Below are 17,909 nucleotides of genomic sequence, written 5' to 3'. Positions count from 1 at the left end.
GGCTCACCTCGCTCAGGACAGAGAAGCAGCCGGAGCAGGGTCTGTGCGGCCTCCGCCGGCCCTGGGGGGAAAAAGGCTGGATTGGGATCTGCCAGAGCCCAAGGCAGTGGGAATGTGGGCAGGACACGGAGCTTCCCAGGGAACTCTCCCCATGTCCCCCCCGCTCTCCCCTCACCATCCCAATGGGATCCTGTCCGGTTGTGCAATCCCGAGGGGCCGGAGCACTGAGCTCACCCTCATTCCCAACACAGGGAAGGGGAGGCTGGAAAAGCTGCTCCCAGGGATGTGGCCTGGGGGCCTGGGCATGAGACCGGTGTCCCCTGGGAACCGGGATGGGGGGCATGGGTTGGTCCCTTTGGTGCCAGGGAATGTTCCCCTCCCTCGGTGCTCTCCCTGCTCCCGGCTCCGTTATTCCCAGCCTTTCCCCTCTCTGCACACAACCGACCTCTCTCCCCTGCGCCACCATCCTCGAGTGCCCGTGCTCGCCTCTGGAGCCGGCTCTGGCTCCGGATCCGGCCACGGCCACGATGGCCACGGCAGTGGCCACGGCACAGAGCAGCCACAGCCTCATGGCCCCGCTCCGGCTGCTCCGGCTGCTCTGGCCTTCCTGGCTGTCCCGGAGCCGCCAGCTCTGTCCCACATGGACCTTGGCCCCGGATGTCACCACAGTGACACTGGAGGGTCGATGGGAGCTGAGCTGCCGAGGAGAGGAAGAACCACCCTGGATAAGGGATGGGGTGGAAATATCTCCCCAAAACTGGTGTCCAGGGGGTCCTGCTTTTCCTCTGCACCTCTCAGGGAGTTGTGCTATCCTGGAATGGTTTGGGCTGGAAGGGACCTTAAGGATCATCCCATCCCAGCCCTTGCCACGGGCAGGGACACCTTCCACTATCCAAGGTTGCTCCAGCCTGACCTTGAACACTTCCAGGGATGGGGAAGCCACAATTCCCTTCAGCCCATCTGCGTTCCAGGACTCCAAACACCTGGATCCCAGAGCAGCTCCAGGTGCTGGAGGAGCCCTGAGCCCCCAGACTGCTCTGATTTTGTGGGATGACGACCACAGGGCTGGGAGGGCTCCCAAATCCCACCCCGCGTTCCCTGCCATTATCCATATGGATGAAGACGTGGCTCCTATGGGAATAGGATGATCCTGGCTTGGCTCTGACGAACAGTCTGGACCCAGAACTTTGAGGGACACCAGCACAAAAAGTAACTTTTGCCCAATTATGGGTGATTTTAATATTAAAATATATCTCTATATATGCTAATGATGCTAATGAGGATGTGACTCCACCCCTCAGCTCTGGGTTTGGATCTGCCACAGGCAGCACCTGAGGCGGGAGATGGGATTGGGCTGGAATGAGGGGGCAGGAAATCCCCTGGCACAGAAGAAGAGCCAAAGGGATCTCGGAGACTGTCCTGTCCCTGCTCCGAGTGGGAATGTCGCCCCTGGAAGCTGCTCCGTCGGATCCTCATTAATCCCACATTAACCCAATATTATCCTTGTTATTGGGCTCCTGCTTTTATCAAAGGAGTTCTAGATCCAGGTGTCTGTTGCCCCAATAAACCCCACAATTCCAGACTCTGGGATCCTTATTAAGGCCAACCAGACTCACTGGGCCCAGTCAGTGACTAATCTTGACTCCTCTGATTCCTGGGGATCCTTGGGACACGATGGGATGTGATTTATCCCGGATTTCTGACTCTTAATGCCAAAGACGTGCAGGCAGGAGAAAGGGATTACACAGGAAATTCCATAGGATAAATGGAGGGAACCACTTCCACAACATCAAGGGGGAAGGGAATTACGGAAGAGTCAAAGACACAGGACCCTTGGGAGAAATCCAGAGTGGAAAAATCTGGAGCCTGAAACTGGGTCAGATCCAGACAGTTTGTACTGGAAAACCTGAGAATTCTCCCAAGAATTTTGGGGATTCCGGGAGAATCCAGGACTTTGGAGCCCAAAGCGGGTGGCAAGGGGTGGGATCCGCAGGGGGGGACAGGCTCTGCTCCTGGGGAACAAGGGACAGGACGGGAATGGCCTCGAGCTGCGCCGGGGGAGGGTCAGATTGGACACTGAGAAAATTCCCTCCTGGGGAAGGCTGTCCCCTCCGGGCAGGCCTGGGGTCCCTATTCCAGGAAGCATTTAATTCCCGGTGGGGTTTAACTTCCGGGTCACTTCCGGGTAGACAATGGCGTCGCTTCCGGAGTGGGCGAGGCCTGGGCCGGAAGCGCGTGCGGGAGAGGCCGCGGGACCCCCCGGGAACCTCCCAGGACCCTCCCGGGGCCCCCCGGCCGCCATGGCGGGGCAGGCGCAGGTAGGAGCCGGGCACTGGTGGGGGGAGCCCCGGGACACCCTTCCAACCCCCCGGCCCTCGATGTTCCCCCGGCTCTGGGGGGGTCTCGCAGCCCCCCCGGGTAGGGGCTGGAGGGACTCGGCCTCAAATAGCCAGGACCCCATCACACCCCCAAACCCACCCCCAAAGCCCCATCACAGCCCCCATCGCTCCCCATCCCATCACTCACCCTAAACACCCCCACAGCCCCCCAGAATTCCCATCATACCCCCTATTACCCCCCAAAATCCCCCATGCATGGGAGGATCCCCATCATACCCCCAACCCCCACCTCTGTCACCTCCAAAACCTCCATCACCCTCCAAAACCTCCATCACAGCCCTCCAGTCATACCCCTCAAAACCCCCCTCACCACCCAAAATCACCCATCACCCCCCAAAGCCTCCACCAAACCCCCCCATCACCCACCCAATACCCTCCATCAAATCCCCCCCTAAGCCCCCTATCCCACCCCCCTGAAAGCCCCCTCAACATTCGCCCCCTATTCCTCCCCTCCCTCTCTCCAACCTCTCCTTCCCTCCTTTCCTCTGGGATCGATAAAAGGATTTCCTGGGATGGGCCATGGGGGGTCACCAGGGGCTGCCCAGAAAATCCCACCCAGCTTTGTGTGACCTAGAGTCCTGGAATATCTCAGTCCCTTGGGATCTCCTGGCAGGAGTGGGAAAACACATCCCGAGGTGCCGGATTCCAGTGTTTGATGCTGGATTCCAGCCTGTCCTTCTCTTAGATCCATAATTCTCCCCGCTATGGGGCCCTTCCATGGCCTCATATCCTGGGAGCTCCCCTGGGGTGGGAATAGCACCTGGAAAACTGAAAATCCAGGAAGGAGGGTGTGATCCGTGTGGGAAGGTGTGATCCCTGTGGCTGTGATCCCTGAGCAGGGTGTGATCCCTGCTCCCTGTGCAGGTTCCGGTGACCTTCGAGGACGTGATGGTGTACCTGAGCCGGGCTGAGTGGGACTCACTCCAGGCGGGACAGCGGGAGCTCTACCGGAACGTCGTGTTGGACACCTATGAGCTCCTGACATCCCTGGGTAATCCTGGGGCTCATCCTGGCAGAAATTCCCTCGGGTCTCACCCCAGTGGCTTCCACAGCTCAGAATCCCAGAATCCCAGAGGCACTGAGGTTGGAAAAGGCCTTGGGGACCCCTAGTCCAACCATCCCCCAGCACCGCCAAGGCCAATCCGTGTCTCCAAGTGTCACATCCACACGGTCCTGAAATCCCTCCAGGGCATCCATCCAGGCTGGACAGCCTTTTCCATGAAGAATTTTCCCTAATAGGGGCTGATCAGGGAGTTTAGTGCTGGAAAAGGCTGGATTTGGGTCTGGTTCTAAGCATCTCTGGAACTGTCATTCTGGGGATGGTCAAGGAGCGCAGAGAGAGATCCCACACCCAGGATGAGCAGGAGACATTCCCTGGCTAGGAAAACCCATCAGTGGAGTTGGGAGGTGGTTCCCACACTCCCATCAGGGCTCTGCCTTCAGCCTTGGGAATAAATCACTCTCTAGCAGTGTCTCCTTTGTTTTCCCACATCCCAGAGGTGTTTCTGCACAGCCCGGGGTGTCCCAGTCCTTGGTTTTCCCATGATACCAGTTTATTCCCATGTCTGGGATTAGGACAACACTGTGTGTCCCATTCCCAGGTTATCCAGGCCCCAAACCCGACATCCTGTACCGGCTGGAGCGCGGGGAAGAGCCCTGGATCTGCCCATCCTCAGGTGAGCAGGAACATCCCCACCTGGAGTGGTGGCTCCTTCCAAGCTCCGGGTCACCGGCACATCTCTGTGTTCCCACCTCATCCCTGTCTGTATTCTTGCTCCTTGCTGCCCGTTTTGGGGGGTCTCCCCCATTCCCTCCCCATGGAGGGAGATGGAGGCTCTGGAGATGCTGTGGATCTGCTTGTCCGCCTCTTCCCATGGAGCAACTTCCCCCCATTCAGTCACCTCTGAGCAGGGACAAGGACAGGGCTCCTTCCTCCATCCCCATGGCCATGGAATGGATGGGATTCCCATCTGGGATGGGGACAGGGCTCCCTGCTCCATCCCCATGGCTGTGGAGCAGATGGAGTTCCCAGCCAATCCGCTGTTTTCCCGCAGGACACACTGGGAGCTGGCAGGAGGAGCCGCTCTCCAGCTGGTGCCCTGGAGCCAGTGAGAGTCCCGGGCTGGAGGAGATCCCCCAAGGAGATCCCCCAAGTCCAGATCCCCCAAGTCCAGGTGAGTTCTGATCCCTCCTCTTCCTCTCCTGAGCCCCAGGAGCTCCGGCTCCATGCCGGTGCGACTCCCATCTTCTCCCACCACTGGACTCTCCCAGTGTCCAGCAGAGGTTGGATGTGGAGCCTGGACTGGGGAGAAGGCATTTCCCTCTCCCTGCTCTGGCCAGGAAGGATCCAAGGCCTTCCCACCCCTCTCCCAGCAGGCCAGAGCGCTCCAGAGTGTCTCCAGGCTCAGAGGCTCCTGAAGAAGTTGGGCTGTGCGGAGGGAAGGAGCGAATTCCCGTTGGAAGCGGCCGGCGGAGTGGGAAGCCAAGCCCAGACGTGTCCTGTGAAGGAAGGAGTAGACGTTAAATGCGGAGTCATGGAAAACCTACCCCAGAGCGGGACAGTCCCACCTCTTTGCACGGGGGAACAGCAGAACACGGATCCTCAGGAGCAGCTGCAGGGGGACCCCAGGGAGAAGAGTCCCGGGAGCACCCAAAGCCATGGATGCACCTCGGGAGAGTCGCTGCTCCTCCAGGAGCTGCAGAAGCTGGGAGCGGAGGAGCTGAGGGAGGCTGTGATGAAGGATCACAGCTACTGCCTGCAGAGCACGCTGCAAACGCCCAGCTGTGCGCCGGGGCCCCGCTCCACGGGGGAACACGACTATTCCCCGAAGCCCCGGGCACATCCCAGATTCTGCTACGCCTGGAACCACAGGGCCAGAGCTGCCCAGGCCGTGCTGGGCCGGGCGCTGATGCAGCGATCCCACGTGGGTGGGATCCTCCGGAAAGACAAGGACATCCTGCCGCGGTGCCATCCCTACTGGAGGGCAGCGTTTCCCTGGAGCTACGGCTCCCGATGCTGTGCTCCTGCGGAGGGGACGCATGGAGGGGATTGTATTCCCGAGGATCGGGATGGGCCGTGCGCCCTCCAGAGCGACAGGAACGCCGGAGGGGGGACATTGGACACGCAGGGGATTTTGGGAGTGGGGGGTTCACCCCAAATGTCGGCCGCCAGAGTGAGGCCTGTGGAGGGTCAGAGGACCTGGTGGCTCCCAGGTCCTGGAGCTGAGCAGAACGTTAAGGGATGTGTGGCATCCGGGAAAGCCGAGGTGTCGTCGCTCCAAGGCCTGTTCCGGGCGGTGCACCAGGCGGTCGGACAGATGTTGGACTCTGTGTGCCAGAGGCTGGAGCTCCAGGGGTTCTCCCAAGGGAACAGCATCTGGCCCATCACCATCGAGATCGACAGCGTGGAGGAGATTGAACAGCTGTGATTCCTGGGGAAAACTGGAATTTGAGTCCCTGGGGAAACCTGTCAGGAAGGGATCTGGGAGGAGAAACAGTGCAGGGGTGTAAAACTGGGAATGTAGGGCCTGCGGGAAAGTGGGATTGACTGGGAAACTTTGAGGAAAGGAGAGGAGCAGTGTGAATCAAAGAAGGAAATAAAACTGAGCAAGGGGAGGACTGAATCATGGAATCATGGAAACATTTGGATTGGAAAGGACCTTAAAGCCCATCCAGTCCCACCACCTCCCATGGGCAGGGACACCTTCCACCATCCCAGGTTGCTCCAGCCTGGCCTTGAACACTTCTGGGGATGGGCAGCCACAGCTCCTCTGGGCAACTTGTGCCAGGGCCTCCCCACCCTCACAGGGAAGAATTCCTGCCCAATATCCCATTGGACCCTGTCCTCTGGCAGTGGGAAGGCATTCCCCCTCTCCTGTCCTTCCTAACTGGTGGGTGGTTGGTGTTTTCCAGCCAGGATGTGCCCGATCACTCCTGTATTTCCATCTTTCCATTAAACTTCTTTAGTGAAACAAACTCCAATCAACAAAACTCTGTCACAGGGACGTTGTTGTGGCACCAGACTCTGAGGAGGAAGTGAAGCTCCCTGAGTCCAGCCATGGGAAGAGCCAGGAGGAAGCATGTCCAGGGAAGGGAACGGAACTGGGAAGGGGCTGGAGCAGCAGGAGCAGCTGAGGGAGCTGGGGGGGCTCAGCCTGGAGCAAAGGAGGCTCAGGGGGGACCTTCTGGCTCTGCAACCCCCTGACAGGAGGTGGGAGCTGGGGAGCCACTTTGTCCCTGTTCCATGTGGGTCACATCCCTGTCCCCATTTCCGGGACCCCCCGGACCCTCCGCCCGCCCCGGATGCGGAAGCGGCGCCACCGCCCAATGGGAGCGGGCGCCGCAGATCACGTGCCGCTCTGTGCCAATCACAGCGCCCGACGCAGGCCCGGATGTTTTCCGGCCCTCCCAACATGGCGGCGCCCAGTGAGAGCGGTTAACGCGCCACTTCCGGGTCCGGGGGGAACGCACCGTGCGGAGGGCGCGGCTTAACCCGGAAGAGCGCGGGCGGGTATTTACGGGGAGGCCACGCCCCTCGCGCGCCGCGGTTGCCATGGGGACGCGGGGCCGCTCCCACCGCTTCCTCCGGAACGGGAAACCGGGATAGGGAGGGGCTGGGCAGAGTCCGGAGCGGCCCCGGAGATGCTGCCAGGGCTGGAGCCCCTCTGCTCTGGAGCCAGGCTGGGAGAGCTGGAGGTGCTCAGGTGGAGAAGGATCCAGGGAGAGCTTGGAGCACATTCCAGAGCCTAAAGGGGCTCCAGGAGAGCTGGAGAGGGACTGGGGACAAGGCATGGAGGGACAGGACACAGGGAATGGCTTCCCAGTGCCAGAGGGCAGGGATAGATGGGAGATTGGGAAGGAATCCTTCCCTGTGAAGGTGGTGAGGCCCTGGCACAAGTTGCCTGGAGAAGCTGTGGCTGCCCCTGGATCCCTGGAAGTGTCCAAGGACAGGTTGGACGGGGTTTGGAGCAACGTGGGATAGTGGAAAGTGGCCCTTCCCATGGAAGAAGATGATCCTTAAGGTCCCTTCCAGCCCAAACCATTGCCAGGCCGTTCCGTGATGCCCCAGCTGTGCCCTCCCTTCGGCTGGATCCCACGGTCCCAGAGTGGTTTGGATAAGAAGGACCATAAACCCCCTCCAGTGCCCCGGGTGGGGACCCTCCCCCTGCCTGGGTGGGATCAGTGTCCGTTGGCTCCGTTCCCGGGAACGAGTCCAAGACTGACCCGTGGGCGTTCCGGAATGGGGAGGGACAGCACAACCCGGGAAGGGCCAATAAACCCAGGGATGGATTTATGAGCAGGAATTTCCCCAGCTCAGGGTTTGGGTTTGGGCAGGGAGGGCGGTCAGAGTTCACCTTGGAACAGAAACTTCCCAGTGAAAACTCACCAGATTTTCCCTTTTTCATTCCCAAAGTTGCCTCCGAGGATTTTGTGGCTGTTTGGAGCCGGCTCAGGGCTGGCAAAGGTGCTGAAAAATCAGATTTAAATAAATCTATTTTGTGACTGTTTGTCTTGCTGTTAAACCCTAAGTGGGATCCGTCGGGAAAATGGGAGTAATTGAGGAGTTTTGGAAGGAACTGGGCAGGAATTTGGAGGGAATTTGGGAGGAATTGAATAATTGGAAGGGAATTGGTAAGGAATGGGGAAGAATTTGGAAGGGAATTGAATTTGTCGGGAATTTATCTGGAATTTGAAAAAAAAATCAGAAGGAATTTGAGAATATTGGGGGAACTTGGTAGGAATGGGGAAGAATTTGGAGGGAAGCTGGAAGGAATTTGGAAGGAATTGACAAATTTTAAGGGAATTTGGAAGGGGCTTGGCAAGATTTGGAGGGAATTGGGAAGAATTTCACAGAATCACACAGAATTTGGAGGGAATTGGGGAAGATTGGGAAAACAGGGAGAGGAAGACCAGGGGAAACTGGGAGAGGTTTCCTGTCCTGGAGAAGATCAGGGAAAATGGACACTGGGAGAGGTTTCACCTCAGTTTAGGAGGTACAGCAAGACCAATCATTCCCTGGAAGAACCTGCCCAGGGACACGTTGGAGTCCCCCTCGCTGGAGGATGAACCTGGATGTGGTTCAGGATAATCCCACCTGGGGTCTCTTCTCCAGGGAAGGTTGGACCTGGTGGCACCTGGATCTTTCCGAGGTCACCCCGGGTTGTGCTGCGGGGCTGTGACTGACACCCTCCCTCCCTGGGGAGTTCCCAGTGCCACCCCCGGGATGTTTGTCCCCGTGTGATTTATGAGGATGTTCTCCAAGGCCTCCAGCGATCCCGGCTCCGAACCTGCCGCGTGGCACTGGGGGGGTTGGACTGAGGGTCATCCCCGGGACACGGATCCGGGGTGTCCTCCTGGAGCTTCCTGCTGGGCCTGGGGCAGAGCGGCCGCTCCCGAGGAGGTGTTTGGTCAAACCCCCCTTGTTTGCCCAGGGGGACAGGCCATAAATCAACCCTGGGCTGGAAAACCCCGGCTGGGGGCAGGGATGTGTCCTCGGAGAGCCAGGGAATTGTGGAGGGTGGAAAAGGCCTCTGAGACAGAGCCCAGCCTTCCCCCAGCACTGCCAAGGCCACCTCTGACCATGTCCCCAAGTGCCACGTCCACAGGGCTTTGAAACCCCTTCAGGGATGGGAACTCCACATCCCTGTGCCAGGGTGGGACAGCCCTTTCCAGGAGGAATTGTCCCAATATCCAGAATAAATCTCCTCTGGCACAACTTGAGGCTGTTCCCTCTCCTCCTGTCCCTTGTTCCCTGGGAGCAGAGCCCGACCCCCTCCTGCTCCCCCTCCTGTCACCCAGATGGGGCCCAGGGTGGGGGGACACGGCGGTGCCCCCTCAGGGTTTGGGGACCTGGAGGTTGAGCTTGTCACGGATCCAGATCTGACTGCACTGGAAAAACCCCTGGAAACACACCTTGATCCTGGCAAATAAGTCCTTGACCTTGGATCTCCGGATCTGGCTGAACTGGGAGGACAAACAGCAGTGTCAGTTTTGGGGGATGAGGAGGGGGGTCTGGGGGAGCCGGGACCTCATCCCAGCCCCTTCTTACCTTGGCAGGAGCCTTCCCACAGGAGAGCTCCACCGTGGGCTGCTGCTCCTCCAGGAACACGGAGCCCTGGCACCAGGTCAGCGCCTGTGGGGACACCGAGGGGACACGGGACAGCCTGAGCCCCCCGGGCCCCAGTTCCCCCCCACTGATCCCTCCTGTCCAGGGATGGAGTGTGGTTTCCTACAGGGTGAAGCTCTGCAGATCTGGAAGAGGGGCCACAACCCAACAGCTTTCATCCCATGCTCTGGGCCATCCATGGCCATGTTGTGTCTCACTGTCACTGTCACCCTGTCCTTGTTGTCCCCCTCCACGGCAGGGGGACCCCAAACCCTGTGGCCTCTTCCCCGCTGACCCACAGGTGACCCCACACACCCATCCCCACTGACCTGTGGGGGCTGGACTGGGCTCCTGGCCAGACTCATCCCACTGGGAATGTCCCAGTGTCGCATCCCATGGGAACGCCCCCGGCAGGTCCCATAAAAGCCCTTCCAGCCCGGTGGGAAGCAGGAGCAGGATGGGGCTGTGCCGGGCACTTATGCCGCTGCTGCTGCTGCTGGGGCTGGTGGGAGCTTCCACGCCGGGGCCCGATGGATCCACGGTGGTGTGGGACGGATCCATCCCGACGTCCTCGCCGGGATCCGGGACCGTGAGCTACGGGGCCGTGGTGGCGGCGGCCGTGGAGCTGCTCAACTCCAGGGCCGTCAGTCCCTACGTGCTGCGGCTGCGGGAGGCCCAGCCCCGGCCTGGATGGGTGGGTGCTCTGCTCCCCCATTCCAGGCACAGCTCCAGGCTCAGGGGATGGATCCAGCTCAGTGCTGGATCTGACCCCTCTTGGGGCGAATCTGCCCCGTTTGGGGTGAATCTGCCCCGTTTGGGGTCCGACTCCCACGGGGCTGAGCCAAGTCGGGGCTGAGCCGGACCCATTCCAGGCTGGATGTGGCCCCTCCTGGGGCTGGATCCAGCCCGGTGGGGGCTGGGCACTGCGGGTGGGGGGTCCCTGATGGGTCCTGTCCCCTCTCCCAGCCCTCGGACCTGCGGAGCCGCCAGGAGCTGAGCTTCACCCTGGAGGAAACCACATGCCTGAGCCCGGGAGTGGCCCCCACGGGCTGCAGGAGCCGCTGGCTCGGGGTGAGGAACTGGGGATCCCCTGGGGAACTGGGATCAGTGGGGGGGAACTGGGGCCCGGGGGGCTCAGGCTGTCCCGTGTCCCCTCGGTGTCCCCACAGGCACTGACCTGGTGCCAGGGCTCCGTGTTCCTGGAGGAGCAGCAGCCCACGGTGGAGCTCTCCTGCGGGAAGGCTCCCACCAAGGTAAGAAGGGGCTGGGATGAAGTCCCGGCTCCCCCAGACCCTCCTCCTCATCCCCCCAAACTCTGACGCTGCTGTTTGTCCTCCCAGTTCGGCCGGATCCGGAGATCCAAGGTCAGGGATTTCTTTGCCAGGATCAAAGAGCGTTTCCAGAGGATCTTCCAGTGCAATCGGATCTGGATCCGTGACAAGCTCAACCTCCAGGTCCCCAAACCCTGAGGGGGCACCACTGTGTCCCCCCACCCTGTGCCCCCATCCGGGTGCTCTGCTGCCAATAAACGTCCCTGCATCGATCCCGGTGTCACCCTGAGGGTCCCTGTGCCGCCCCCTCCCCCTGCACCCCAGTGGGGCCCCCAGAGGACTCCCGGGACCCCCAAATTCCCCCCATGCCCAGACAAGGGGCTCCGAGGGCTGGGGACACCCTGAGGGTTGGAGGGTCATGAGTGAGGGGTGTCACGAGTGGGGGGCACTCACCGGGGCAGGTTTGGGGTCCCCTCCCACCTCTTCCAGGCTTGAAGAGGCAGAGACCCCCCTGGAAGCGCTGCCACCTCAGGGACCCCCCTGACACCCCCTCCCCAAATCAAGCTGCTTCCCAGCCCTGCTGTGCCACTTCCTGCCACACAGGGAGTCTGGGACATGAGGGGGGGATGATGCTGATGGCAGAGGGTCTCATTTTGGGGGGGAGTGGGATCAGCACCCCCAAAACGGGCACAGCACTGTCCTGGCCCCATGGGCACCGCTGGCTCCGGGGCCTTATCCTGGCACAGGACTTGTGCCCCCAGGATTGCCCCCCCGACCCTGGAACACCTTGGGGGTCCCTTGGGAGCCTGTCCCAGCTGTAGGGTCCCCACAGGGGTCTGTGGGGTACAGACCCACGGGGATGTTGGGGGGACAGGACGGGACACCCCCAGGGGCTGCAGCCACGACCCTGCTCTGGCCACTTTTGGGGCTCAGGGACCCCTGTGCCCCACATTCCTTCACCCCCAATGTCCCCATCCCAAACTGGGTCCATCATGGCATCTGAAACCCCCCACGACCTTTCCCTTGCAGCTCCCTGAGGGGGTCACAGCCCCAGTGTCCCTCTGTGTCCCCCTGTGTCCCCCTGCGTCCCCCCCACCTCCCTTTGTCATCACCACTGGTTTTGGGGGGGACAAGATGCCGTGGGGGTGATGATCCCATGGAGACAATGATGCTGTGGGAATGATGCCGGGTGGGATATGAATGTTCCCTTTTTTGGGGGCATGCCCAGAGTGAGCCCATCCCTGACCCCACATTCCCTGGGGACCGAGCCCTCGGGACCCCTCAGGACGGTGTGGGGGAGCAGCCCCCTGTGCCACCCTTTCCCACGTGACAGAGGCAGGAGGATCCCGGTGCCCACACGGCCTCTCCCGGCCCTTTATTGCTCAGCCCAAGCCCACGGAGCCCCTGATGCCGACGTTGAACTTGATCCGGGGTCGGAAGCGCCGGACCCTGCCCAGGAAGCGCCCGAAGCGACCGCGCTGGATCAGAACCGGCTGCGGGGGGGACACAGAGGGGTCAGGGGGAGGGGGGTGTGGGACCCCCACTTGGGAACACACCCGGGACCCCACACCTGGGACCCCACACCTGGGATCCCACCCAGGACCCCACGCCCAGGATCCAACACTTGGGACCCCGCACCCAGCACCCACCAGGTCACAGCACCCAGGACCCCACCCAGGACCCCACATCAAGGACCTCACACCCAGGTCCCTGCACCCCACTCGTGTCCCTCCCCCCCCCCCCAGGGACTCCACAACCCCACACCTGAAACGCCACCAACGTCCCTGCACCCAGAACCCCACCCCTGGGACACCTGGGACCCCATATGCAGGATCCAACACTTGGGGTCCCCACTCAGGATCCCACACCCAGGATCCAACACCTGGGACTCCACAGTCGAGACCCACATCCCGGACCCTGCACTCAGGTCACTGCAGCCAGGACCCCACCCAGGACCCACATCAAGGACCCGCATCCAGGATCCCACCCCGGATCCCACATCCAGGACCCCCTCCTGGGATCTAACCCTTGGAACACCCCACCCAGAACCTGCTGGCTCCCCAGGACCCCCACCCTTCACTACCATCGTGGGGTCCCTTTTGGGGGGGTGTGGGGCAGGGGGACAGGCACCAGCACCCCCCAGGGGTGCCCCCACCCACGGGTGCCCCCCGATCCCCCCACTCACGTCGGAGGAGACGTCGAAGCAGCGCAGGTCGAACTCGGGGGAGCTCTGCAGGAGCTGCACCGGCCCCGAGCACTCCTTGATGGCCTGGGGGGGACACGGGGACACCCGGAGTCACGGGGGGGGTGTTACTGGGCCCCCCCCGTGTCCCCCCTTCCTCCCCCTGCCCCTCCTCACCCCGTTCTCCTTGAAGTCGCAGTCGTTGGGGTCGGGGCGGGCGCTGGCGGCACAGTCCGTCTCCATCATGGTGAAGTTGAGCCCCCGCAGCGAGCTCAGCTCCACGCCCTGGGGGGCACGAGTGGGGGGGGGACACGAGCGGGGGCGTCATGAGAGAGGGGGCCACGACTGGGGGCGTCACGAGCGGAGAGAGCTCACGAGTGGGGCGGCAATGCCAGGGCAGGGGATCGGGGTCGGTGCTGAGCAGGGGGAGTGGGAGGTCACGAGTGGGGGGGGTCTCGAGTGGGGGTGTCACTCACCAGGGTGGGCCTGGGGTTGGTGCTGCGCAGCCTGATTGGGATGTCACGAGTGGGAGAACGTGAACGGGGGATCATGGGGGTGGGGTGTGAAGTGAAGGGGGTGTCGATAATGGGGGGGGTCACGAGTGGGGTGACACTCCCTGGGTGGGCTCAGGGGTTGGTGCTGAGCAGCTCGGGTAGGGTTCAGAGATCATCAGTGGGGGGTCACGAGTGGGGTGGGGTATGGTCACAAATGCGGGGTCACGAGTGGGGGCGTCAGTCTTTTGGGGGACTCACCGGGGTGGGCTCGGGGTTGGTGCCGAGTCAGAGGCCACGAGTGGGGCATCAGGGATGGGGAGAGGGTCAGGGGAGGGTGTGGGGGGTCTCGAGTGGGGGGCACTCACAGGGGTGGGTTTGAGGTTGGCACTGAGCAGCCCGAGTCAGGTACCTCGAGTGGAGGTGTCACAAATAGGGGGTCACGAGTGGGGGGGACTCACCAGGACGGGCTTGGGATCAGCGCTGAGCAGCCCCAGTCAGGCAGCAGGAGTGTGGGGGGATCACGAACAGGGGGGTCACGGGTGACGGGTGGGGGGATTCCCGAGTGGGGGGCACTCACCGGGGCGGGCTCGGGGTCGGCGCTGAGCAGCCTGAAGGCGTTCTGCACCTCGGGCCGCTGGTTGTAGGAGTCCACGGCTTGAGCCAGCGCCTGGGTGTAGGCGAGGGGGGCCGGGGCGGGGAGGGCACGGGCCCCCCCCAGCACCACCAGCAGCACCAGCGCCCACGGGCTCGGCATCCCTGTCCCCCACGGCCACCCCGGTGCCACTTTTATCCCCCCCGGGAGGTCGGGGACCCGCCCCGGGGCTTGGCTCTCCCCCACCCCGCTCCGGAAACACCTGGCCCCAACCCACAGGGCAGCCGTTGTTTTTTGGGGACACGGGTGGGGGGACACAGAGCCCCAGGTGTCCCAATGGATGGGCCGTGACATCGCCCCCCTCGGGGACTCCCAGGGTGTCCCCATCCCTTGGAGCCCCTTGGCTGGCCATGGGGGGGGGGCCCGGAGCCCTGTGGGAGGGGTGCAGGGGCCGCGGTGCCGGGTTGGTGCCCCCCGGGCTTGCACAACCCCAAACTTGCCCCATGGCTGTTTCCCAACGCCGGGGGTGCCCCCCCAAACCGTGTCAGCCTCACACACACAAACGTCTGACCCCGAAATCTCTTTATTCCAGCTCCGTTGGGGCCGGGGGGCGGCGGGATGACCCCCGGGGGGACGCGCTGGGGGGGCGAGGCCGCCGGGGGGGCCGCGAGGAGGAGGAGGATGATGAGGAGGAGTGACCTGGGTTGGCGCCGAAGGTTTTTGGGGTGCCAGGGGAGCGGGGTTGGGCGCTGCCACCGGGCTGCTGTGGGGAGAAATAAGGTGGGCTTCACTCCAGAGCCCAAAAACCCGACCCCAAAGTGGGGGACACACGCGTGTCCCCCCCAGGATGGGGATCCCGGAGCCCTCACCGGCTCCTCGCCACATTCCACCATCGACAGCGGCACGTCGGGCAGGAAGGTGAACACGGACACCTGGGCCGAGCACCGCTGCACCTGGGGACAAGGGACCCTCAGCACCTCGGGGACCCTCCTGTCCCCCCCTCCCCGGGCTCGGGGACCCCCGTCCCAGCTCACCCTGCCCGGGCGGCCCCGGCAGCCGCGGGGGTCCGGGGCGGGTTTGGGGCAGGGCGGCTGCCGGGCCGTGAAGTTGATGCTGAAGTGGGTTCCCCAGTCGAAGCTCTGCCGGGAGAAAAGATCCATCGGGATCCCCACGGGATCCCCACGGGATGGGGGGCTGGGGGCACCCACCTGCACCCCCCCCCAGCCCGATTCCTACCGTCCTGGTGACTCCCAGCAGCTTGAGCAGCCGCAGGTCCTGCCCGTGGGTCTCCAGCACGGAGCGGGCCAGGTCGCGGGGGGCCGGCATTCCCGGCGGGATCGCGGCGCCCGCCGCCAGCAGCACCGCTCCCAACAGCAGCGCCATGAGAGCGGGACAGCAGGGAATTCTCTGCCGGCCCGGGATCGGCCCTCGGCTCGGGGCCCCCCGGCTCCGGCTCCAGGGTAAACACGGGCCCCCCGTTCCGCGGGAAGGGCTCGGGTTGCCGCTGTTGTCCTTGGCCCGGAGCCGGGAGGAGCTCGCCCGGACCTGGAGGGGATGCGGCGATGCCGGAGCTCGGCAGGGCCGATCCCCCTCCACGGCCCCTTCTTCCCTGGGCCTGCTCCCAGTTCTTGGCATGATGGAACAACTCCTGTCTTGCTCCTCCCGAACTGGGAGTGAGAGCATCCTCCCAGCTGCCAGGGAATAGAACCTGGAGCCCCCTTTCCTGTCCTGCTTTCTTTACGTTATTTTGGGTTTTTTTAAATCCCTCTCACCCTGCTCACATTCATCCAAACATCCCATCCCCAGGTTCTCCTTGGATTCAAGAACCCTGGATTTACCAAGGACTGCACTGGGTGAATCCCGCTCTCCCATTTTGCATTCCCTGAGTGACTGGGGCTCATTTCCCTAAAATTCAGTATCTTCCTATCCCCTTTGGGGCCAGGAGCTCCCCTTTCTCTTTGCTTCATCCACAGTGGAAAAGCAAAGGAATCTCTGGGGAAGGAATCCCAGGGAGAGGGGCTGGGGAACACCAGAATCCCCCGGGATCACCTGGGAGCAGCACCCTGGAATCCCCTGGGACATGGACAGCCCGGAGCTGCTGCTCTTCCAAGGGTATTTGATCCGGTATTCCCATTCTTATGGACACAAATCCCGGGTGGGAGATGTGGGAGGGAGAAGGGATGATGGAACACCAGGAGAGCAGCTCATCAGAGCCTCCTCTGCACATGGAGAACATCGGGATGAGTCCTGGAGAAGGTGCCATGAGCAACAACTGTGTTCTGATCCCAACATTCCTGGGTGGGTTTTTCCCTTTCTAAAGCAAGAGCAGCACAGAAAGCCCAAAGGAATTCCCACTCCCAGGGAGCCAGCAGTGGATAGCAGATGGAAGCAATGGATCTGTACTGATAGATCACATTTATAGCCAGATATGCTCATTATAGACCCCAAAATATACACAGTACCCCAATATAGACATGACATGTACACCCAGAGCGATCCCGAGGGACGCTGGGAGTCAGGAATGAGCAGGGGCAGGGGGTTGGGGTGGACATCCCGCTCCGAGCCCCCCGGAACGCTGGGATGGGGCAGGACAAGGGGGGAGAGTCCCATCCCTTGGCTGCTGGGATTAGTGTCACATTCCTGCCCAGAGGAGGTATGGCTGTGCCGAGGGCTGGTACGGGAAGAGCCGGGCACGGAGCGCTCCGGAGGGACGGCGGATCATGGTCATGCAGGAGAAGGGCTGATGCAGGGAAGCTGCTGACGGGCAGCTCTTTGGCTCTGCCAGCATTCCAAAGTTTCCTGGCACGAAACCCACCGCAGAAAAGACCTTTCCCAGCGGAGCACGACAAATTCACGACGCTTTTTTCTTGCCTCTCCCAAAAAAAAAATCCTGGCTGTTCCTCTCCAGCTGCCTCTTGGTCTTGGAAAACATCTCAATATTCAATTTAAAGGACATCTTGATCACGTATTTCCCATTTCGAAACCCTCAGGCTGTTGGAGTCGTTCACATCCATCCCTCTCCAAAACGATCCGCTGGTTTAACCGACCTGTTCCTCTTCCTGGTTTCCCCATCCTGTGGCTCCTGTGGAGAAGTTTTCCACATCGAGCTGAGGAAAGCACGAGGAGCTGGGAGGGTCTTGTGTAAGAAGCACCTGGAACCGACAGCGCTGGGTTTGTTCTGTTCTGAGACCCCCCCGTGTGACCACGACGCCCCTCGGGGGGTTCAGGTGGGTTTGGTGCTCCCAGAAGGTGCAGATGGATTTTCCAAAGTCATTAAAGTGGCTGTTTTCACGTCAGAATTAAGCCTGTCTCCCTCTCCCCCAGCCCATGGCAGTGCTTCCCAAAGGGAAATGGACAGCGAGAGATGGATCCGCTTGGCCACTGCTCCGGGAGAGGCTGAGGGGTCCTTCCCCACACGTAAACTCACCACATCTGATCTTCCAGGACCTTCACCCCAAAAACCTCCCCGTGGGCATCGTTCCATCGAGTCTTTCTGTGCTCGCACCGAGCGCCTGGAAATCCCGGCACGCTCCGAACCTCTCGCTGAAGACCAACACCCCCCCCCTCCCAAAGTCCCCCCGGAACCTTCCGGAGCTCAGATGGTGAGGAGGGGGACGCAGCCCACGCCCACCCCGCCCTCGTGGCACACCATGGGCGCCATGAACGTCCAGCGGTTGCTCTCGGGGTCGTACATCTCCACGGAGCTGAGGTTGGACTGTCCGTCGTAGCCGCCCACGGCGTAGAGGCGGCCGCAGTTGGGCACGAGGGACACGCGGCTGCGCCGGCTGTTCATGGGCACCAGCAGGTACCACTGGTCGGCCCCGGAGTTGTACACCTCGGCCGCGCTCAGGAAGGCCGAGCCGTCG

At 62.0% G+C, this 17,909-nt stretch overlaps 3 protein-coding genes across 4 annotated transcripts; 1 reads left to right on the top strand and 2 right to left on the bottom strand.

The window, feature by feature from the left end:
- The first annotated feature begins 2,217 nt into the window (after window positions 1–2,217).
- LOC116786299 (zinc finger protein 135-like) lies at window positions 2,218–6,052 on the top strand. 2 transcript variants are annotated; one of them, XM_032686793.1, is made up of 5 exons: window positions 2,218–2,318; window positions 3,264–3,390; window positions 4,001–4,075; window positions 4,454–4,573; window positions 4,776–6,052. In XM_032686793.1, the coding sequence occupies exons 1-5, from the start codon at window positions 2,301–2,303 to the stop codon at window positions 5,825–5,827; spliced, it is 1,392 nt and encodes a 463-aa protein (XP_032542684.1). In that variant the 5' UTR covers window positions 2,218–2,300; the 3' UTR covers window positions 5,828–6,052. The 2 variants fall into 2 exon arrangements, with proteins under 2 accessions (XP_032542684.1, XP_032542677.1); XM_032686786.1 differs by having other exon boundaries at window positions 4,773–6,052.
- Window positions 6,053–12,131: 6,079 nt separating this feature from the next.
- Window positions 12,132–14,220, bottom strand: CAMP (cathelicidin antimicrobial peptide). Its single transcript, XM_032686906.1, has 4 exons — window positions 14,029–14,220; window positions 13,135–13,242; window positions 12,961–13,044; window positions 12,132–12,268 (listed from the first exon to the last, which is right to left on the bottom strand). Exons 1-4 carry the CDS (start codon window positions 14,203–14,205, stop codon window positions 12,158–12,160), a joined length of 480 nt encoding a protein of 159 aa, XP_032542797.1. The 5' UTR covers window positions 14,206–14,220; the 3' UTR covers window positions 12,132–12,157.
- A 402-nt stretch (window positions 14,221–14,622) lies between these two features.
- Window positions 14,623–15,755, bottom strand: LOC116786341. Its single transcript, XM_032686859.1, has 4 exons — window positions 15,280–15,755; window positions 15,078–15,182; window positions 14,913–14,996; window positions 14,623–14,806 (listed from the first exon to the last, which is right to left on the bottom strand). The coding sequence occupies exons 1-4, from the start codon at window positions 15,724–15,726 to the stop codon at window positions 14,627–14,629; spliced, it is 816 nt and encodes a 271-aa protein (XP_032542750.1). The 5' UTR covers window positions 15,727–15,755; the 3' UTR covers window positions 14,623–14,626.
- Window positions 15,756–17,909: the final 2,154 nt, after the last annotated feature.

This window comes from Chiroxiphia lanceolata, chromosome 1 (genome assembly GCF_009829145.1).
Source record: "Chiroxiphia lanceolata isolate bChiLan1 chromosome 1, bChiLan1.pri, whole genome shotgun sequence".
NCBI classification, from domain to species: domain Eukaryota; kingdom Metazoa; phylum Chordata; class Aves; order Passeriformes; family Pipridae; genus Chiroxiphia; species Chiroxiphia lanceolata.
The sequence above is the reverse complement of the archived record's forward strand: the minus strand, read 5'-3'. Positions and strand labels throughout refer to the sequence as shown.

Bases quoted from the DNA above. Each gene is read 5' to 3' on its own strand.
- LOC116786341 (XM_032686859.1), bottom strand. From the start codon at position 15,726: ATGCTCTCACTCCCAGTTCGGGAGGAGCAAGACAGGAGTTGTTCCATC. The intron at 15,183-15,279 runs GTAGGAATCGGG...TTCTCCCGGCAG, and splicing joins TGCTGGGAGTCACCAGGACG to AGCTTCGACTGGGGAACCCA. The intron at 14,807-14,912 runs GTGAGGGCTCCG...TTCTCCCCACAG, and splicing joins TGGAATGTGGCGAGGAGCCG to CAGCCCGGTGGCAGCGCCCA.
- LOC116786299 (XM_032686786.1), top strand. The intron at 3,391-4,000 runs GTAATCCTGGGG...TCCCATTCCCAG, and splicing joins TGAGCTCCTGACATCCCTGG to GTTATCCAGGCCCCAAACCC. The intron at 4,076-4,453 runs GTGAGCAGGAAC...GTTTTCCCGCAG, and splicing joins CTGGATCTGCCCATCCTCAG to GACACACTGGGAGCTGGCAG.
- CAMP (XM_032686906.1), bottom strand. From the start codon at position 14,205: ATGCCGAGCCCGTGGGCGCTGGTGCTGCTGGTGGTGCTGGGGGGGGCC. The intron at 13,045-13,134 runs GTGAGGAGGGGC...TGTCCCCCCCAG, and splicing joins GCGACTTCAAGGAGAACGGG to GCCATCAAGGAGTGCTCGGG. The intron at 12,269-12,960 runs GTGAGTGGGGGG...TCCCCCCCGCAG, and splicing joins GCTTCGACGTCTCCTCCGAC to CCGGTTCTGATCCAGCGCGG.